Source organism: Palaemon carinicauda, chromosome 8 (genome assembly GCF_036898095.1).
Source record: "Palaemon carinicauda isolate YSFRI2023 chromosome 8, ASM3689809v2, whole genome shotgun sequence".
NCBI lineage: Eukaryota > Metazoa > Arthropoda > Malacostraca > Decapoda > Palaemonidae > Palaemon > Palaemon carinicauda.
Genome location: NC_090732.1, coordinates 65,557,717 through 65,579,781, shown reverse-complemented (window position 1 = coordinate 65,579,781; position 22,065 = coordinate 65,557,717). Strand labels below are relative to the sequence as shown.

At 35.4% G+C, this 22,065-nt stretch overlaps 1 protein-coding gene across 1 annotated transcript in view; it reads right to left on the bottom strand.

The window, feature by feature from the left end:
- The window catches only part of tank (EI24 domain-containing protein tank), a 543,339-nt gene that overhangs the window by 197,803 nt on the left and 323,471 nt on the right, over positions 1-22,065 (bottom strand). Inside the window, exons 4-5 of the mRNA XM_068378643.1 lie at positions 683-802; positions 325-461 (exon numbers count right to left, since the gene is read on the bottom strand). Of these exons, the coding sequence (XP_068234744.1) occupies positions 325-461; positions 683-802 (257 nt within the window). The remainder of the gene's footprint in view (positions 1-324; positions 462-682; positions 803-22,065) is intronic.

The following is a 22,065-nucleotide window of genomic DNA, read 5'->3' as shown; positions in this document are numbered from 1 at the left end:
ATAGGTCTCAGCGGAACATTAGGCTTGTGGATTATGGGCAAATCATATAAGATGCCTTTGTGTAATACTGTAATGACTTTTTGTCTTTTCTATCAAGGCCTGTTCTGTATTTGGTGTTATATAATTGTGAATAGATACCCATAAATTGCTTAATGGAATACCAGGACCTCACAAATATTCAAATTTAAGAATAGCAACTACACAGTTGATACGGTCAGACTGTATCCTATCATCACTAATGCTGGACAAGAGGCTGAATCAAATTCCCTCATGTTACTCTATTTTGATATGTCAGCTGGTTAACAGCAATCTTCATATACAAACCTCAGTCTTTTGTACAATTCGAATCCCATGTTGTACCATCTATATTCAAAAGCGTAAAGTGAGTTCAGTAGACATAAGTGGATGCAACTAATCATAATATTAATTCCCATAAGAGGTAGCATTCTCATTAAGCTGGCCTGAAAGTTGAACAAAAGAAATGATTAGAAACTTCAGATATTATACACTAAGAAAGCATTGTCAGAAAAAACAAGATTATGAAAAAGCAGCGTCATAACACAATGAAAAAACACATATAATTCAGCTAAGGTACATTGTATTTTGCCATAATACACAACAAAAAATAAAATTATGTTATTATAACATCTTCAAAGTGGAATAAAAATATAAAAATCCATACCTGAATCAGGAAGAAGAACTCAATTACAATTGATATGAACATATCAGATAAGTATTTGCTGAAATTATTGATGCCTTGAGGTCGCCCCTGTCGCTGTCGATATGCACTATCAGCAATATCCTAAAGATGAAGATTATGAAATATAAGTCTATTACATAACTAGATCAGGATTTTACATTCAAGAGAAAATTTATACTGTATATGTATACTGTATATAATTCACTACACATTATTATAATTATTATTATCATTATTATTATTATTATTATTATTATTATTATTACTGTATAATTATCATCACCTACTTGGAAGAGCAGGATGCTGTAAGCCTAAGGGTTTCAATGGGGGAAAAATAGCCAAGTGAGGAAAGGAAATAAATAAACTACACAAGTCCTAATGAACAATCAAAATAAAATATTTTAAGAACAGTAGCGACATTAAATATCATGTCAGCCTGATTAACATATAAACATTTGCTGCAAGTTTGACCTTTTGAAGTTCCACCGATTCAACTACCTGATTAAGATGATCATTCCACAATCTGATCACAGCTGGAATAAAATTTCTCGAATACTGTGTAGTATTTAGCCTCATGATGGAGAAGGCATGACAATTAGAATTAACTACACACCTAGTATTATGAACAGGAGGGTACTATCTGAGAAAATCTGAACACAAAGGATGGCCAGAGTTATGAAAAGTATCATGCAACATGTATAATGGACAAGAGACTAATATCTAGATCAGGAGTAAGAAATTTAATAGACCGTAAGTTCCTTTCCAACAAATTGAGATGAAATTCAGCTGTTGTAGACCACACAGGAGAACATACTCAAAGCACGGTGAAATGAAAGAATTAAAACACGTTTTCAAATTACATTGATCACCAAAACTCTTGAAAGACTTTCTTAATAAGCCATTTTTTTGTGCAATTGAAGACGACACAGACCTAATGTGTTTTCCAAAAGTATATTTGTTGTCAGGAATCACACAATATTTCAAGCCATACAGGGTTTAAAGAAACATTATCGATACTGAGATCTGCATGTTGATGAGCCACTGTCCTCGACCTATTTACAATATCATTTTGAGTCTTGTTAGGATTTAACCTCATGCCCTACAATTTGCACCATGCACTAATTTCAGATAGATCTCTATTAAGGGATTCTGCAACCCCAGATCTACATTCAGAAGATGGAATTGATTCAAAGAGAGTAGCATCATCTGCATATGCAACAAGCTTGTTTTCTAGGCCAAACCACGTGTAACATTTATATAGTATGAAAAGTAATGGGCCATAAACACTACTCTGTGGAACACCAGATTTTACATTCCTATACTCACTATGGTGCCCATCAACAACAACTCTTTGAAATCTTTTACTTTAAAAATTAAATATTGATGCTGAGAAAAGACCCACCAACTACCAACTGTTTGAGTTTAAGACAATAGCCTCACGATTAATTCGGTCGAAGGCAGCACTAAAATCAAAGCCAATCATACAAACTTCCTGGCCACAATCAAGAGGTTTATGTACAGCATTGGAAATGGCAAAAAGGGCATAACATGCTCCAAGGCCTTTACGAAAGCCAAACTAGAAAACAGATGATTACCTTCAACATATCTATCAAGACGTTTTGCCAAGACGTTAAAAAACTTATGATGTGTGAATTATGGAAATTGGGCAGTAATCAACTTGACGAACTACTACAAGCACATTTATATAATGGAGTAACCAAATGAATTCTCCAACAAGTAGAAAAAGAACTTCTTGATAACTTGCAGAAAATAACATAACTTTGGAGCTAAGAAATCTGCAGTTTGCATAAAAAAATAAAAGAAATACCATGTGGGTCTACACTTCCGTAAGCATCTATGTCAATCAAGAGAGCTTTATTTTATGAGATTGAAAAGCTAAATAGTTAGTTTAGCCTTAGGAAAACAAGAATGAGAAATATCAAGTCTCTTGTTACTCTGCTTACTGTCAACCCCATATGCCAAAAGGGTTGCCTTTCCCTTTGAACAGTGAGTAACTAAACTGGTTTGAACAAAGAAGGAACTGTTATATCTACACCAAAGAGTGCAAATTTAAGGGCAGCCCACCACTTACGCTCCTCGGTTATACCAGAAAGGGTTTCCTTTTATGATTGAATTTTATTCCTTTTCAGTTGAAGCAAACTCTCTGACCAAAATCTCTACACTTATTTCAAGTTAACCCATGAAGGACGATGGGCGGCGCCGCCAAAGGACTGCGGTGGTTTATGGAAATTTAAAGAAAAAAAAACTAAATATATTATGATTCACTTCAATATATAAGTATTTGGTATCACTGTAACCAAAAGAAGATGAGGTTTTTGAATATGCCATTTAATGTTTTATACATCATTAATTAGTTTGGATAAAGAAAAATTGTCTTTAGAAATCACAGTTGCATAAAAATCAGTCACTTTGAAGCTGGATTATTACAAAACTTATTATTCCTATTTGTTATAACAGTGCTAATTTTCTAGAGAATATAGTTTTGAAAAAGTCCTATCGATCGCGTAATAGCGTAGTAAAAAAATTATATAATAAAAGAGGGCGTACTCAAAACCATGGGTCATACTGTGGGTCACCTCTGGGCTTATTCAAGGTTTCATTCAAATGAAACAAGCGACTAATTAGAAGGTATTCATTTCAAGGCACGGTTTCTCAAAAAAGAAAAAAAAAAATTCTAGTTGAACAAAAAGCACTCTAAAAATCATTGATATCCTGGACTTTTATCTAATCTACTCTTCCTTACTAGCTAATAATCTGTTGGCATATATGTTAGTTTCAGGAACAAGAATATCTATAATGTCATTAGTTACAAATAAAGAAAAGTATTTAACCCTTTTACACCCAAAGGACGTACTGGTACGTTTCACAAGAGCCATCCCTTTATCCCCATGGACGTACCGGTACGTCCTTGCAAAAAAATGCTATAAAAATTTTTTTTTTTCATATTTTTGATAATTTTTTGAGAAAATTCAGGCATTTTCCAAGAGAATGAGACCAACCTGACCTCTCTATGACAAAAATGAAGGCTGTTAGAGCAATTTGAAAAAAAAATATACTGCAAAATGTGCGGGGAAAAAAATAACCCCCTGGGGGTTAAGGGTTGGAAATTTCCAAATAGCCTGGGGGTAAAAGGGTTAATAGACTGAATTACGGTTAGGAGTCCCCAAAGGACCTAAGTTTCTTTAGGTAAAAATAAAACACTCCTACGGTTCATACCTTCAGGCAGATAAACATGTGCCCAGGATGAAGCAACAGGTTCAATGTAAAGATCGTTGTCATAAACATCACTATCAGTAATATAATAATCACTATCATGCTCATTATGGCTGTCCAAATCATCAGTACTTGTTTCTGAATTATTAAGATAATCAATATTAGCCATTATAAAACAAATTGTCTTAATTTTGCATAAAAAAAGATTATCTTTTATCGAGCCAACAGAAAAAATCTCGATTGATAAGCCAAACGGCACCTACCCTCACTTCCAACGGCGCATGCTTAGCACACTCCTATAACCTCAAAGTATAGAATTTTTGGACACTTTGCTTTGTAAACGATCACTGATTGGTTAAAGTAGCCTGAGATATTAATAAAAGGTGGAGCTAAAGTAAAACGTATGGGGAGAAAGGATGGAAAAAATGCATCCACAATATAGACGCTCGCAAGTTGATAGAAAATAATGCATCCATTATATGGAAGGGTCGTCCTTCATGGGTTGAATTTCATCTGTTATTCTTCCAAAGATAATAGGCCCTCTGTTTCTCCAAATAAGCATGTCTAGAACCATTACTGAACCAGGATTTGTCTTTTACTTGGTACTTTAACACACAAGAAGGATACACGAACATCCTGGGGTTATAGATAATCTTTTATACTGTATATCTGTCAGCTATAGTCTTTTACATACATTTCCATATCAATACATATATTGGCATCACTTCTGTGGTGAAATGCTTAAAAAACAACTATCCCTTCACCAATTCATGATGATTAGGTTTCAGAGCAACTACAACTACCAGCAAAGTGTTTGGTCCACTTAAAAAAAAATCTTATTAACAGGAATAAATAAGAGGTTTTGACGAAGGAAAACCTTATTTTTAGGGATGTGCTGTGTGGTCTCCAAGAACTTTCCTGTGAAAGGCTAGATCAGGGAATACAATATGACATTAATAACAAAGATATAATGTCTCACCTACCTGATTAAGGCCAAGACAAAACACAGACTCAGTGTGTATACAGGAGACCTTTGACACAACACCTATAGTGCTTAATTCATCTGCTATGGGTGATATCATTACTATGTAACCACCTCATGAACAAGAATCACTGTTCCAGTCAGAAACAATACTACTTTCACATCACTTTGCACCCAACTGCCCTCTTCAAGTTCTCATGTAAGAATTAATTGCCGCACTCCCCTGCTCATGGCTAGGGAGAAGGGAGGGTCCTGGAGACCAGAGAGCACTCTCCCAAAAATAGGTTTATCGATTGTCAAAATCCATTTTTGCATTTACTTAAATGCAAAAATAATATTAATATAATTAATATCATGAATATTCTTCATATTATTATTATTATTATTATTATTAATATTACTCAAAATGATCACAAACAAATTAATGCTTGGGTAAAATCAGGTGGCTTGGAATTGAATGAAAACAAGAATTTTGTGCCTTCAAATCTTAGTATTATTATTATTATTATTATTATTATTATTGTTATCATTATTATTATTATTACAGTAACACCTTGAGATACAAGCTTAATGCGTTCCGGGACTTGAGCTTGTATGTCACTTCGCTTGTATCTCAGATCAATTTTTCCCATATAAAATAACTAAAAAAAATTAATCTGTTCCCACCCTAAGAAAAATCACCTAAAACAGTATATTACAGTGGAAAAACATGTTTCTAATTGTTCTAATTCACAACCTACACTCACAAAATAACAAATGCCTATGCACTGGTTATAATCTGCAATAAAATGTGACATTATTATGGAATTCTTACCTTTAAGACAGATGGTAGCGGCTAATGGCGGTGTGTGCGGAGGGAGAGAGACTTGACAGCAACACATAAGGTACGCAACACTTTTGTAACACTACATAACATAACTTAAATTAACTTAAATGAAATTAGCTTACTGTACACGCACTTAAACATAAATGTTAAACTTACGTTACACTAAAATTAATTCAAATTTTGTTTTCATTTTAATTTTTTTACGTTTCTTCTTCTGGCTTGGCTCTTTTTGCCTCACTTTCACCTTCACTTTTTGCCGGCCTTTTCAAAAGGAACCTATCTAGGGATGTTTGCTTTTGTCTCCTCTTCAAAATGTTACGGAAAGGCCGTACACAAGTGTCGTCACAAAAGGCTAACGTATGACCACACGCCAACTTGTCCGGGTTCCTCTTTTCCATAAAACCAGAAAACTCTTGCCACTTCGCTAACATGTCTCTGATTTCCTTCTTTATAGCATCCTTCTGCTTGAGGATGGTACATATTGTTGATGTACTCCTCTCATATTGGCGAGACAGATCAGTCACTCGTACACCACTCACGTTTTTCGATTATTTCATGCTTTATCTCGATTGTCATCATACGCTTTTTCTTTTCACTACCCTTGTTTGCAATCACTTGCTTTGGACCCGTTGCTTACTCACTTAATTCTGTACTGATTAAAGCAAAAAACACGTAAAAAATGCAAACACCACGGCCTATGCTCGGAGATAACTTTACACGACGGAGATCCGACGAGAAAGACCGAGCGATGCTGTTCTCGTGAGCAGCCTCTCGCACACTCGGCCACCTAACGGCCGCATAGGGAACTGTCTCGTATCCTCGTATCTGAAATTTGTCTCATATCTCGGGGCAAATATTTTCTCGAAACTTTCCTCGTATTTCAAATTTCTCGTATGTCAAGGTATTACTGTATTATTATTATTATTATTATTATCATCTTCAACTCTGCTTTCGATAGGATTATTGAAAGCAAACGAGAATTATGACACAATTCAGTCCTCCAGTGGCAGCCATTAGGCGATGATTAGCAGTCTAGAGTGCAGCTGTGCTGTGTAGTCTCCAAGAACTAGTACCAGAGCATTAAGGGGCCCAGCCAGTATACCAATATATGGGGGTATAGGACGAAAAATACAAAATCCTGGAATAATTCACTGAGCTTCATATCGAAATGGAGAATGCGTATACGAAATATTGGGTCAAAATTCTTCTTACATTCATAGTTACAGGGTAATTAGTAAAAGTAACTCGAAGCTGAAAACATTGATCCCTACAAGAAAATGCATTAGTTCTTCTGTTATCGTAAATTTTGAAAATTATAGCATTTTAATATAAAGAAAAAATTTGAGCAATGGCATCTGTACAGATTCCATGAGTCACAAGACAAAGTATTACACCCTTTGACCTTCAGTGCTAGCAAAACCCTTGGGGAGAGTACACGTTTGAGTTTGCCCTCTGACTTTCACTCTTTTTCACTTCGTTTTTCTTGGTTTCGGCAAGAATTCCATCATGCCAGAGAGGAAAAGACAATTTCAACATAACGGTAGCATAAGGAAAAAGAAAATTGGCTCTAATAAGAGGTCAGAAGTGGGTAATAGTAACGGAGAGAGAGAGAGAGGGAGAGAGAGAGAGAGTGGTGTAGATGGAGCAGCAGCCGCCCTAGCGCGCCTGACAGGAACCTAAAGAAGCATGATATTGAGCAAAGGGATCTTCATTTATGATTAAATTAAGATAAATAACTTTGTTTTGGTTTATTAACATCCAAATTGGAACATAAAATTTATAATCATCATTTATTAATATTGTCTTTGTAAAATACAAAGAAAAACTTTGAATGCCCGTATCTCAAAACTATACTTATTGACCTTCAAATTCTATCTTCTCATTTAGTTTTAAAGATATAGCATTCAAACTTTGTTATATAACTTAGAAAGACATTAAAAAACAATAAAAATAAAAATGAACCCCTTTTTTCAGATTTTTTTTTCATATTTATTTTCTAAATTTTTTCCCTGATTTACAGGGTTTATTTTTTATGATAATGAAAAAATCACATCTAGCAAAAAAAAAACTACTTTTAGAAAAAAAGACTTCATTTGATCGGAGGTCTAATTATAGGGCAGTAATCCCAGGTCTTAATATTAATTATCAAGGGAGGAGATGGAATTTGAAAAAGTTATTTTCCGGATAAATCGCCCCGACGTTGCAAAACCGAAGGTCAGAGGCAAAAATCCTAAGAGGTTTGGAGATGTCCCAAATCACCTTATTAATTGAATGTCAAAGTCCTGTCCTTAAAAATCAGCATTAGCCAGCCGGCCTCCTTAATAAATAGTCTTGTGCAACATCAAGGATAACTATCTACTATCAATCCCAACATGCAACACATGCATGTTTCCATCGATAGGAAGAAAAACTAACAAGTATGAGTCTTTCCTCATTCGGAATGACTGAAGAATACTGGAGGTCCATCAGACGTTTTGTTTCTCCGGAAGGACATAGCTGATCGGTCCTTCTCTCCATGATTACCCCTGTAGGGATCACGAATCCAAGAAACACCCTATGGTAAGATCTACACATAAAGCTCTGGATGTCCTGGTATTGCATATTAGTAATGAGTGTTAGTGAAAAAACAACTTTTTTTTATCATGGGTGTTAAGGATAGAGACAAGATCAGCTTTTTTAATTAGGGAGGTCATTAGAATACAGATAGGCCCTGTTGATAGGGACTTGTTGGTCTGGATATTATGAGAAAAAATTACCTTCTGAGGACATGGAGTAAGGATAGTTGTAGGGGCAACACCAGACAAAGGTTCCTAATTACGAACTTTAAGAGCCAAAATATAATGTGGATCCCATCTCTGAAGAGGCTTTCCTTTTTGGCTTAAAAAAGGAGGCCCGGGATCAAGATTAGAAGACGGCCTGGGATTATGGTGACGAACTCCTGGTCCCTCCGAAATAGCACAAGTTCACTGACTTGCTCCTGAGGATAAAGCTATACAAAATATGGCCTTACTAAAAGTTCTTTAATGGGCGAGAGTCGGCTCCATCAAAACAATGTTACTTTAAACTTCTACTACTTTTTTGTTTCTTGATAAATTCATTTCATTGAAAATTAATTTGAAAGAAGTTCTGTCCTGAAAGTTGTACAGTAATACCTCCCGATATGAGTGTCTGTATTCATGATAGGAAAAGATATAAGATTTTTTCACTTCATATTATGAAAAACTCCTCGTGACACGAAACGAAATTTGCCCGGCCGCCGAAAAATAATTTTAAAATTTGCAAGCCGCAAAACTATAAACTTGACACCATCGTCCTGCTCTCCCATTGTTAGTTCCCAATCTTCATGCTAGTTTCTGCCGTAAGATCATGCTCTTCTATTTCATATTAATAACTACATTTCTAAGTTAAAAAACACAATAAACAGAACTGTATTGTGTGTACAGTATGAACGTATGCACAACGCTACTACACATATCAAAACATTAACGATACCCTTTTCTTTCGTTTCGGTAAATACTGTAAATATATTGTAACATTTTTTCCTTTTAATGTCATGATTATTTATATACTATTAATTTTATATCGATACGTATAATTCTAAATTAAAACAACAAAATGAACAGAACTATATTGTATGTATGAATGCACAGCGCTGCTACGCATATCAAACACCTTAGCAATAAATTTTCTTTCATTTCGGTAAATGAATAAAAGATAAAAAAAAATTTGTTTTAATGTCATGATTATTTATTCACTATTAGTTTTATATCAATAAAAACACAATGAAAAGTACTGTATTGTGTCTACGTACAGTATGTATGTATACACAATGCTACAATGCATATCAAAACATAAGCGATAAATTTTTCTTTCATTTCAGTAAATAAGTTAAAAAACTATTTCCTGAATATTTAAAGTTTATTCATTCTACAAAGTAAGTACAGGTACATATTAAAATCAATGAATCTTGCTTGTACATACAGTACATACATATACCAAGGAACTTCCCCCAATTTTGGGGGGTAGCCGACATCAACAAATGAAACAAAACAAAAAAGGGGACCTCTACTCTCTACGTTCCTCCCAGCCTATATCTTGCTTGTATTACAATAAAATACAGTCGGCCCTTGTACATTGCGAGTTCTTGCTTTGCGGCTTTGGTTTTTCACTAATAAGAACACCTATCAAATAAAAATTTTCATAATCACAATAAAATGCACGCTGCAAGATGATTTCAAATAGCCCATGCTCCTTTACACTGGGAGTGTTTCGTGCCAATACCTATTTTTCCACCCACCTGGTCTAGCTGGCTTGTTCTCTCTGTGCAGTGTATATCCATTTACTGTGATAAACAATTACAGCTATCTTTGAAATAAACCGGATTTTGATTAAACTGGTGTTTTACTTAACTGTATCCAATAATAATGCTTGTAATATTAACATTTTAGCATCTTATCTATAATTACTTGTACTGTTGAATCACATAACGATAACCGAAGTTTGATTCATGTTGCTGATGCACGACATTTTATAGTTTTTAGCTCTGTGGTGCTTGATTATGAAGCTTAGGAAATTATCTATTATGGCTCCGTCAGCGAGTATTCAATATACAATTTACATAGAAACAAAGATTTCATGAGAGAGAGAGAGAGAGAGAGAGAGAGAGAGAGAGAGAGAGAGAGAGAGAGAGAGAGAGAGAGAGAGAGAGAGAGAGAGCTATTATTATTATGAAATGTTGAGCTACAACCCTAGTTGGAAAAGCAGGATACTATAAGCCCAGAGGCCCCAACAGGGAAAATAGCCCAGTGAGGAAAGGAAACAAGGAAAAATAGAATATTTTAAGAACAGTAACATTAAAACAAAAATTTCCCATATAAACAGTAAAAAGTTTACCAAAACAAGAGGAAGAGAAATTAGATATAATAGTGTGCCCGAGTGTACCCTCAAGCAAGAGAACTCTAACCCAAGACAGTGGAAAACCATGGTACAGAGGCTATGGCACTACCCAAGACTAGAGAACAATGGTTTGATTTTGGAGTGTCCTTCTCCTAGAAGAGCTGCTTACAATAGCTAGAGTGTCTCTTCTACCCTTACCAAGAGGAAAGTAGCAACTGAAGAGTTACAGTGTTGTAGTTAACCCCTTGGGTGAAGTAGAATTGTTTGGTAATCTTAGTGTTTTCGGGTGTGGGAGGACAGACGAGAATCTGTAAAGAATAGGCCAGACTATTCGGTGTCTGTGTAGGCAAAAGGAAAGAACCATAACCAGAGAGAAGGATCCAATGTAGTACTGTCTGGCCAGTCAAAGGACCCCATAACACTCATATAAATGTATTATATGAATATTATGATAGCTTATAACACATTGGTTCTTATGTAATACAATATTAACTAGATGTAGCAGATGTTTTGAGTAAGTTAAAAAATAGTGTACAGTGTTAAACAATACTCTTTGTTATTGATTCGTATGTGCATCAGCTGATATGATCACAGCACCCAAATTACTTCGATCGTTTAGATACACCTAAAATTTAAAACTAAAGTACATAAATGTATTATCAAAGCACAATTAACTATTTAAATAATCGCAATTATCTAGAATGCATTAATGCTTCCGAAAAGAAATCGGTATTTTAAGCTATGATTTGAGAGAGAGAGAGAGAGAGAGAGAGAGAGAGAGAGAGAGAGAGAGAGAGAGAGAGAGAGAATAAGTAGGCTACTGCAATGAGAGCTTTAACCCTGGATAGGTACGGTCCTCGGACACCCCTTTAAGGGTATACTCGGACGCGAACGACCCCGACGCCAAAAAAAATTCTTGAAAAATCAGTTTTTGCAGTAACCTCCTTTTTTCTTTTGCCAAAAAAAACTTCAATGAATGCTTAAAACAACTGTAAAGATAAATACTACTCATCTGCAGAAAAACTATTTATTATAAATATTTTAAAAAATTAAGTAGAAAAAAAAAAGACCTGACATAAAAATTCATAAAAAAAGTTTATACATATATACAGAAATCCTTTTAGGAATTGATTCTTGAATGTTTAGGACACATCTTGATGTATTTTGGATGAAGTCAGACCCATGGAGGTGAAGATCTGAAATGAGAAAAAAAGGGTAACTTTTTTTGGCCAAAAAAAATTGTCCAAATTTCATGAATTTTTTGGGGTACCCAAATGAAATAGGAAGTGACTAATTTTTTTAGGGAATAAACATATGTTATCCTAAAATAGAAATATGTAAAAAAATCTTCATTATTTTGTAAATTACATTTATATCAGGGGCCATATCTAAAGGTAATTTTTTGAGTACTTGGAAATTTCGTAAAAAAATACATATATTTAATATATAATATGATATTTATGCAGGTAAAAATATACCAAAATATCACAAATTCTATAGGGAACAAGAATATATATAGATAGGGCAGCTTACGCTTCGGATATGTCCACAAAATGGCCGCCAACCACACTGACTCAGACTCCCTAATCTGCTACTTGAAATGTAGGAAGGGTATGTCAATTTCAAGGTGTTATTTACTAATCTAATTATTATTGGATATGCATAAAAATTGTATGGTGGGTTGCTGGATAATTGTCGATTATTTTACGACTATAAAATTAAAATTCTGACCCAAAAAAATTTTTTTGAAGGGAAATAAAATCGAAAAAAAAAAATGTAAAACAATATTTTAGCTAAAAAAATTTGATGATATTCAATCAAAAAAAAAGTAAACAAAATTTTCCGACAAATAAACATCTAGAGGAATCATTACTCTGTGATAGTTCCTTAGTACGTAGTAATTTTGAAAGAATTGGGAAAAAACGAAAAAATGGCAATCACCGGAAAATCGAACACATACCTATATATACGCCATATCTGGCTAAAAAAAAGATAGGCATGGGTAGCCAGATCATCTAGAAACACTTTCCAACACTATAAAAATATAAGTTTTGCGACACTACTTGCCAATTCCTTACGGTAACATGACTAAGCAAAAAAATGCAAAACAAATAAAAAGGGGCACTCGTGGAAAAATGGCCATTCTAATATACGGCATTTCAGAAAAAAAAAATTTCAGCCACGTGCTAGGCAAACCATCAAGGCATATTTTCCGACAAATAAACATATAAATGAAATATTACTCTGTGATAGTTCCTTAGTACGTAGTAATTTTGAAAGAAATGGGAAAAAACGAAAAAATGGCAATCACAGGAAAATCGAACACATACTTATATATACGCCATATCTGGCTAAAAAAAAAATAGGCATGGGTAGCCAGATCATCTAGAAACACTTTCCAACACTATAAAAATATAAGTTTTGCGACACTACTTGCCAATTCCTTACGGTAACATGACTAAGCAAAAAAATGCAAAACAAATAAAAAGGGGCACTCGCGGAAAAATGCCCAACATTCTAATATACGGCATCTCAGATAAAAAAAAAAGACATGCACGTGTTAGCCCAACCATCAAGGCACACTTTCTAACACATAAACATGAAAAAAAATCAATAATATACGGCAATTCCTTACTACGTAGTAAATTTTTACAAATATTGAAAAAAAAAACAGAAATTGGCAACCGCAGTTAAATACCCAATATACCAATAACTACGTCGTATCTGACAAAAACAAAATCACGCATGGGTAGCCAGATCATCTAGACACACTTTCCAACATTAAAAAAGCAAAAGTTTTACGACACTATTTCGCAATATCTTACGGAAAAATGACTTGGCAAAAAAATTAAAAAAAATTAAAAAGGGACACTCGCGGTAAAATGCCCGACATTCTAATATACGACATCTCAGATAAAAAAAAAGACATGCACGTGTTAGCCCAACCATCAAGGCACACTTTCTAACACATAAACATGAAAAAAAAATCAATAATATACGGCAATTCCTTACTACGTAGTAATTTTTACAAATATTGAAAAAAAAACAGAAATTGGTAACCGCAGTTAAATACCCAATATACCAATAACTACGTCGTATCTGACAAAAACAAAGTCATGCATGGGTAGCCAGATCATCTAGACACACTTTCCAACACTAAACAAGCAAAAGTTTTACGACACTATTTGGCAATATCTTACGGAAAAATGACTTGGCAAAAAAATGAAAAAAAATGAAAAAAGGGCACTCGCGGTAAAATGGTCTTCGTGGTGATGAACGACATTTTAACTAAAAAAAAAAACATGCACATGGTAGCCAAACAATCCACCAAGACTTTCCACAACTGATAACCTATACAAGTTGCACCATTCTACGACAATTTCATAATACGTAATAACTTTGATAATTATGCAAACTACCTCAGAAGGGTAAACTCGGACGCGAACGACCCCGACGCGTCTCAGAAATCGGGGAAGGAGTACAGCTACAGCAATGCACATCTGGACACTACTAGAGCGTGTAGGGGAGACACCTCCTGCAGGTCGATCACCCACAAATTCAGTCACAGGGGTGAGTCACGTGAGAAAAACCTGTTTTTTTTTGACGCTCGGGGTCGCAAACGACCCACCGTACCTATCCAGGGTTAAATGCATTTTATGAATACTGTATTATGATTGTTTATAACACATTGGTGCTTCTGTAATACTATTTTAACTACATATAGTAGATGTTTTGAATAAGTTAAGAAATAGTATACAGTATTAAACAATACTTTTTATTATCTATTCACACATGATCAGCTGATATGATCACAGCACCAAAATGAATATTTATATCGTTAAAATACACCCGAAATTTGGAAGTATATCGTTAAAACACCCAAAATTTTTATAGTAAATTACATAAATAATTTGATAATACAAAATTAACTATTTAAATAATCATAATTTTCTAGAATGCAATACTACTTCCAAAACAAAATCGGATATTTCAAGCTATGATTTGAGAGAGAGAGAGAGAGAGAGAGAGAGAGAGAGAGAGAGAGAGAGAGAGAGAGAGAGAGAGAGAGAGAGAGAGAGAATCTTATTGCCTTATTCTATGTTTGGGTTCTCCCAGGGCCCTCAGTGTGAGGCATCTCGTATGTCCACCAGAGAGTTGCTAATGCATCTTCCGGTGTATTTTGCATCTTCCAGTCTTGAATGGTCTGGGATGCATCTTAAGTATTTATCGAGCTTATTCTTGAACACATCTATGCTCACTCCTGATATGTTTCTGAGATGAGCTGGCAGGGCATTAAATAGTCGCTGCATTATCAATGCTTGTGCGTAGTGGATTAATGTCCTGTGCCCCTTCCTTAGTTTTGGGCAATATTAATCTACCTCGGCTTGCTCTGTCGGATATTTTTAGCTCCATGATGTTTTCAGTAATTCCTTCGATTTGCTTACATGCTTGTATTATCATGTAGCGTTCTCTTCTCCTTTCTAGACTGTATAGTTTTAAAAATGGCAGTCTTTCTCAGTAGTCAAGGTCCTTAACTTCTTCTATTCTAGCAGTAAAGGACCTTTGTACACTCTCTATTTGTGCATTATCCTTTTGGTAGTGTGGGTACCATATCACATTGCAGTACTCGAGTGTACTACGTACATAAGTTTTGTAAAGCATAATCATGTGTTCATCTTTTCTTGTTTTAAAGTATCTGAATATCATTCCCATTTTTGCTTTACATTTAGCCATCAGTGTTGCTATTCGGTGGTTGCATAACACATTCCTGTTTAACATTACACCAGGGTCTTTAATTGCTTCTTTGTTTGTGATTGTCGCGTTATTAGGTCCCCTGTATGCACATACCATTCCTTCTCTGTTTCCATAGTTTATTGAAATGAATTTACCGGAGTTAAATACCATCCTATTTATCTCTGCCTATTCATATATTTTGTTTAGATCTCTTTGTAATGAGTTCCTATCTTCATCACAAGTAATTTCTCTACTTATTCTTGTGTCATCGGCGAAACTTCTCAATACAGTCTTTAACATTACAGTCTACTTCTGAGATTATAGTAACAAAACAGCAGTGCAACTAATACTGTAACCTGTGGCACGCCAGATATTACCTGATCTTCATCTGATTTCTCGTCATTTGCAACCACTCTGTTTTCTGTTTTGCAGAAATTCTTTTACCCATTTTCCTATCTTTCCCACAATATTATGCTTTCTCATTTTTTTTCCTCTAATATATTATGGTCTACCTTGTCAAAGGCTTTTGCAAACTCTAGATAGATCACATCTGTGTCTTTTCCATTTACTATATTTTTGTATATGTTTTCATAGTGTGCTATCAGTTGGGTTTGTGTACTTTTTCCGGGCACAAAACCATGTTGAACTATATTAAATAAATTATTTTTTTCCAAATGATTCATTATTTTCTTTTTTTATTACACATACATACATATATATATATATATATATATAAACATAAATATATACATATATATACACATACATATATATACATATATATATATATATATATATATATATATATATATATATATATATATATATATATATATATATATATATATATATATAATATATATATATATATATATATATATATATATATATATATATATATATATATATATATATATATATATATATATATATATATATATATATATATATGCATACAGTAATACCTTGAGATAGGGGCTTAATGCGTTCCGGGACCTGAGCTCGTGTGTCAATTTGCTCGTATCTTGGATCAATTTTTCTCATATAGAATAAGTAAAAAAAAAAAATTATTAGTTCCCACCCCCTGAAAATCCACCTAAAATCAGAATACTTCCGAGGATGAACATGTTTTTAATTGTTCTAATTCACAACCCATGCTCACAAAATGACAAATACCTATGTGCTGGTTATGATCTGCAATACAATGTGACATTATTATGGAGTTCTTACCTTCGAGACAGATGGTAGCAGCTAACGGCGGGGTGTGAGGAGGAGGGAGAGAGAAAGGGGAGGAGATAGACTTGACGGCAACACGTTCGGTACGCTACACTTTTGTAACACTATGTAACAATTTAAACTTTAGATTTAACTTAAAAGGAAATTAGCTTACTGTACACACTTAAAAATAAATGTTAATCTTACATTACACTAAACTTAATTCTAATTTTGTTTTCATTTTCATTTTTCTACCTTTCTTCTTCCGGCTTGGCTCTTTTTGCCTCGCTTTTACCTTCATTTTTTTGCCGCCCTATCAAAAAAGAATGTATCTAGGGATTTTTGCTATTCTCTCCCCTTCAAAATGTTACGAAAATGACGTACGCAAGTGTCGTCACAAAAGGCTAACGCACGACCACACGCCAACATGTCCGGGTCTCTTTTTCATAAAATCAGATAACTCCTGCCACTTCGCTAACACGTCTTTGATTTCCGTCGTAGAAAGGCGGCCCTCGTCTTCCACCACCTCCTCGCTACTGAGCTCCTGCAACACCTACGAATGTTGCATCTCCTGGAGCTCGATCGATTCCTGTAACGTGAGCTCTTCCTGATGCTCCACGACAAAGTTGTTCATGTCTGCCTCATCTACCTTCAGCCCTATGGACTTTCCAAGAGACACGATTTCATCCACCACAATAGGTTCGGGGTCATCAGGGTCTGGCGTATCGAACCCTTCAAAGTCCCTCTCAGTGACGGAAGCTGGCCACAATTTCTTCCATGCTGAATTAAGAGTTCTTCGTGTGAAACCCTGCCATGCATCGACAATAATTTTTAAGCAATGGACGATATTGAAATGTTCCTCCCAAAATTCAGGAAGGTTGAGTTTTTTAAAGTTGGAAATTACTTGTTGGTCCATGGGCTGGAGGAGTGGCGTGGTGTTGGGCGGGAGATAAAGCACCTTGATGAACCACTACTCATCAAGAATGTCCTCTTTGAGACCAGGAGGGTGACCAGGGGCATTGTCGAGGACAAGGATACATTTCATTGGGAGGTTTTTCTCCGCCAAATATTTTTTGATTGCCAGACCAAAGCACTAAATTAACCCATTCTGTGAAGAAATGCCGCATAACCCAAGCCTTAGCATTAGCGCGCCACATCACTTGTAGTTTTTCTTTCAAGCTCCTTTGGCTCTTGAAAGCAGGTGGGTTTTCTGAACGGTACACCAGCAGTGGCTTGACCTTACAGTCACAGCTGGTATTGACACACAAGGTTAGAAATAACCAGTCATTCATGGGTTTATGGCCCGGTGGTCTCTACTCCTATGCCGTGATGAATATCCTCCTGGGCATCTCCTTCCAGAAAAGGCCAAGTTTCATCACAGTTGAACACTTGTTGGGGGATGTATCCTTGTTCTACGTTTATCGAGGCAAAAGTTTTGACGAAGTCCGCCGCGGTTTTCGAGTCGGAACTTGCTGCTTCCCATGCCTCACAACCGAGAGTATCCCAGTCCGTTTTTTTAAATTACCTAACAAGCCACGACTGGCTTCGAAGGTTTCCGCTGGCATCAAAGTCTCCCCTATTTCAGATGCTTGCTTTCTTTTCAAGTCATCGTAGATTCTGCTGGCCTTTTCACAGATGATAGTCTCGTTCACACTACATCCCGCCAATTGTTTCTCCTTTATCCATACTAAAAATAAGCCTCTCCATCTCATCATGGATATCACTGCACAGCTTGGAAAGGCCGGTTAGTCCTTTGGAAGGCTTGGTGCTCTTTAAAGCATCCTTCTGCTTGAGAATGGTACATATTGTTGATGTACTCCTCTCATATTGGCGAGCCAGCTTAGTCACTCTTACACCACTCTCATGTTTTTTTATTATTTCATACTTCATCTCGATTGTCATCATACACTTTTTCTTTTCACTACCCTTGTTTGCACTCGCTTGCTTTGGACCCATTGCTTATTTACTTAATTCTGTACAGATTAACGCAAAAAATACGTAAAAAGTGCAAACACTACAGCCGATGCCCGGAGATAACTTTACTTGACGGAGATCCGACGGGAAAGACCAAGCAATGCTGTCCTGGTGAGTAGCCTCTTGCACACTCGGCCACCTAGCGGCCGCATAGGGAACCGTCCCGTATCCTAGTATCTCAAACTTTTCCCGTATCTCGGGGCAATATACATATACATACATACATACATAATATATATATATATATATATATATATATATATATATATATATATATATATATATATATATATATATATATATATATATATATATATATACATACAGTACATACATACACATATAATTTATAGAAATATATATATATATATATATATATATATATATATATATATATATATATATATATATATATATATATATATATATATATATATATATATATATATATATATATATATATATATATATTATATAGGTGACATTCTTATGGAGTTCTTACCTACGAAACAGATGGTAGCGGCTAACGGAGTTGTGTGCGGAGGAGGAGGGAGAGAGAAAGAGGAGGAGATAGACTTGCAAGGCAACACGTTTGGTACGCTACACTTTTGTAACACTACGTAACATAACTTTAACTTTAAATTTAACTTACATGAAATTAGTTTACTGTACACACACTTGAAAATAAATGTTAATCTTGAGTTACACTAAACTTAATTCTAATTTTGCTTTCATTTTCATTTTTTAACTTTTCTTATTCCGACTTGGCTCTTTTTCCCTCACTTTTTGACTTGCTTTCACTTTCACTTTATGCCAGCCTTTTTAAAAGGAACCTATCTAGGGATGTTGATATACTCCTCTCATATTGGCGAGCCAGCTCAGTCACTCGTATACCACTCTCATGTTTTTTTTATTATTTCATGCTTTTTCTCGATTGTCATCATGGGCTTTTTCTTTTCACTACCCTTGTTTGGGCTCGCTTGCTATGGACCCATTGGTTATTCACTCAATTCTGTACTGATTAACGCAAAAAACACATAAAAAATGTAAACCCTACAGCCAATGCTCGGAGATAACTTTACGCGACGGAGATCAGATGGGAAAGAATGAGCCATGCTGTCCTTGTGAGCACCCTCTCGCACACTCGGCCACCTAGCAGCAGCATAGGAAATGTCTCGTATCCTCGTCCTTGTGAGCACCCTCTCGCACACTCGGCCACCTAGCAGCAGCATAGGAAATGTCTCGTATCCTCGTATCTCAAATTTGTCTCGTATCTCGGGGCAAAAATTTGCTCGAAACTTTCCTCGTATGTCAAATTTCTCAGATGTTGGGACACTCGTATGTCAACGTATTACTGTATATATATATATATATATATATATATATATATATATATATATATATATATATATATATATATACAAATAATTTATATAAATACATACAGTATATAAAAATATATATGTATGTATATATATATATATATATATATATATATATATATATATATATATATATATATATATATATATATATATATATATATATAACAATTTTGAAGCGAAGCGAAAAATCTATATTTGGGTGAGATGGCCATGTCGTCCTGATGCAAGGTTCCTATTGGTAACTTTCCAAGGGATATTTGGCTACAGTACAGTGATATTCCCAGAGAATTGACATTTAGGTCTCCAGAATTCTAACTCCTGGTGTGAATAACCTTAAAATTTTTCTTAAGGACATCACATAATATCAGGGGACGTATATCTTGATACTACACATAGCAATCTTCACCCCGAATAGCGTTTTCGTTTCGAGGGGGAAGAGTGGCGAAAAACAGAAGGGGAGCCGTTATCAAGGTTACCCTTCCTCCCGAACTATTACGAGTATCCAAGATGGCGCTCATTCCTTATAGCATTAAGCATGATGCTACAGATATAGTAATTTCGGGAGGGATCTTGCCTAAGCCTTTTCTATGGAAAAGGAGGGCGGGTCCATTAGGACGACATGGCTATCTCACCCAAAAATAGATTTTTCGCTTCGCTTCAAAATCTGTTTTTTGGGCTCAAGCCTTGTCATCCTGATGGAAGTTTACAAAAGAATTAATAGAAAGTACTCTATCTGTCGATTTTCATAGGTGCCTTAACCTTGGGACAATTATTCTATGGTCATCCGGACCATTGAGACATATGACGTTACCGTTATATGTCATTACCACTAATCATGGACAATGTTAGGGCTTCCTGCCCCTTGCAGGGAAGAGTCATACTAGACAGTAGAAAAGGGGTCTCAAGGTTTGCATATATTGTATGATCAAATACAAGTATCAACTAAATATACAAAAGTCCCACGGTTTGTATACGTTGTCGGAACAACTAAGTATCAACTATATCCATTGTTTGTAAGCACACAATAATATGGTTTACTTAGTTAAATAAGTAAGATATCTCTGCCCATATTTATTATGCTAAGTGCAGGGCGAAATAAGACGCAATTACACTCTAATAGACATTTATTTCGAATAAATGACCAAATGGAATAACGAGTGTAACATGTTAAGGGAATTATACGTACAACGTATACAGAAAAGGTTTTTCTCCCTGAAAGGGAAGAAATGATTAGTGCCACTGAGATTTGAAAATTTTGATAAAATTTTCTAATATAATTTTCTGTAAATGTTGTATACTATTAACACTGTGTACTATGTACACACAGAACAAGTATTATCTGTATAATTCCACACCTGAGATTTTGAACAGAATTAGTGTCACCATGGTGCCACCCACTTAAAAGGTATCGCACTGGAAGTGTCAACACCTTTTCACCCTAATTGATAGTTCCAATCAATTCACTGTTCATCGGAGCACTAGACGACAGGTTTCAATACACTACCTGCCGCCACCACGTAATGCTTCAGTTCGTGCACTTGCTTTGCATACTGTTTGTAGAACACTCTGGATGACTTCCATCCGGTATAAGAGCGAAGATGCTCAAAGTCCATATACTGAAAAAAGTTCAGTGATGAAGCAATTTTTCTCGGATCATGTCCAGCGGGTGTACTGTAGGGATCCACTCTGCAAATGAAGTAGGTGAGCTTCGCCCTCAGTCGTTTTAGGGATAACTTTGATCCAGAAGTTTCTCCTTTGAAGAGCTGTCCTCCCCTGAAGTCTGAAGTTCTACGAAGATAGACCTTTAGACACTCAACTGGACACAGAGAGACATCTTCCTTCAGAGGGCAGATTCTCCAGGGACCCCATCTCTTAGTGGGTAGCTCGTTCTTGGCGAGAAAGGTTGGATCAGGAAAGAGATTTAGTTCTCCCACTTCTGTGAACTGAATGTGGCCCTCATTTCTTGATAGGGATACTATTTCACTAACTCTAGCCCCTGAGGCTATAGCGAAAAGGAAAATAACCTTTTGGGTTAGATCCTTGAGAGAACAATCTTCATTGTTCACAGATGAAGCATAATGTAGGACCTTGTCCAAAGACCATGAAATGAGCTTCGGAG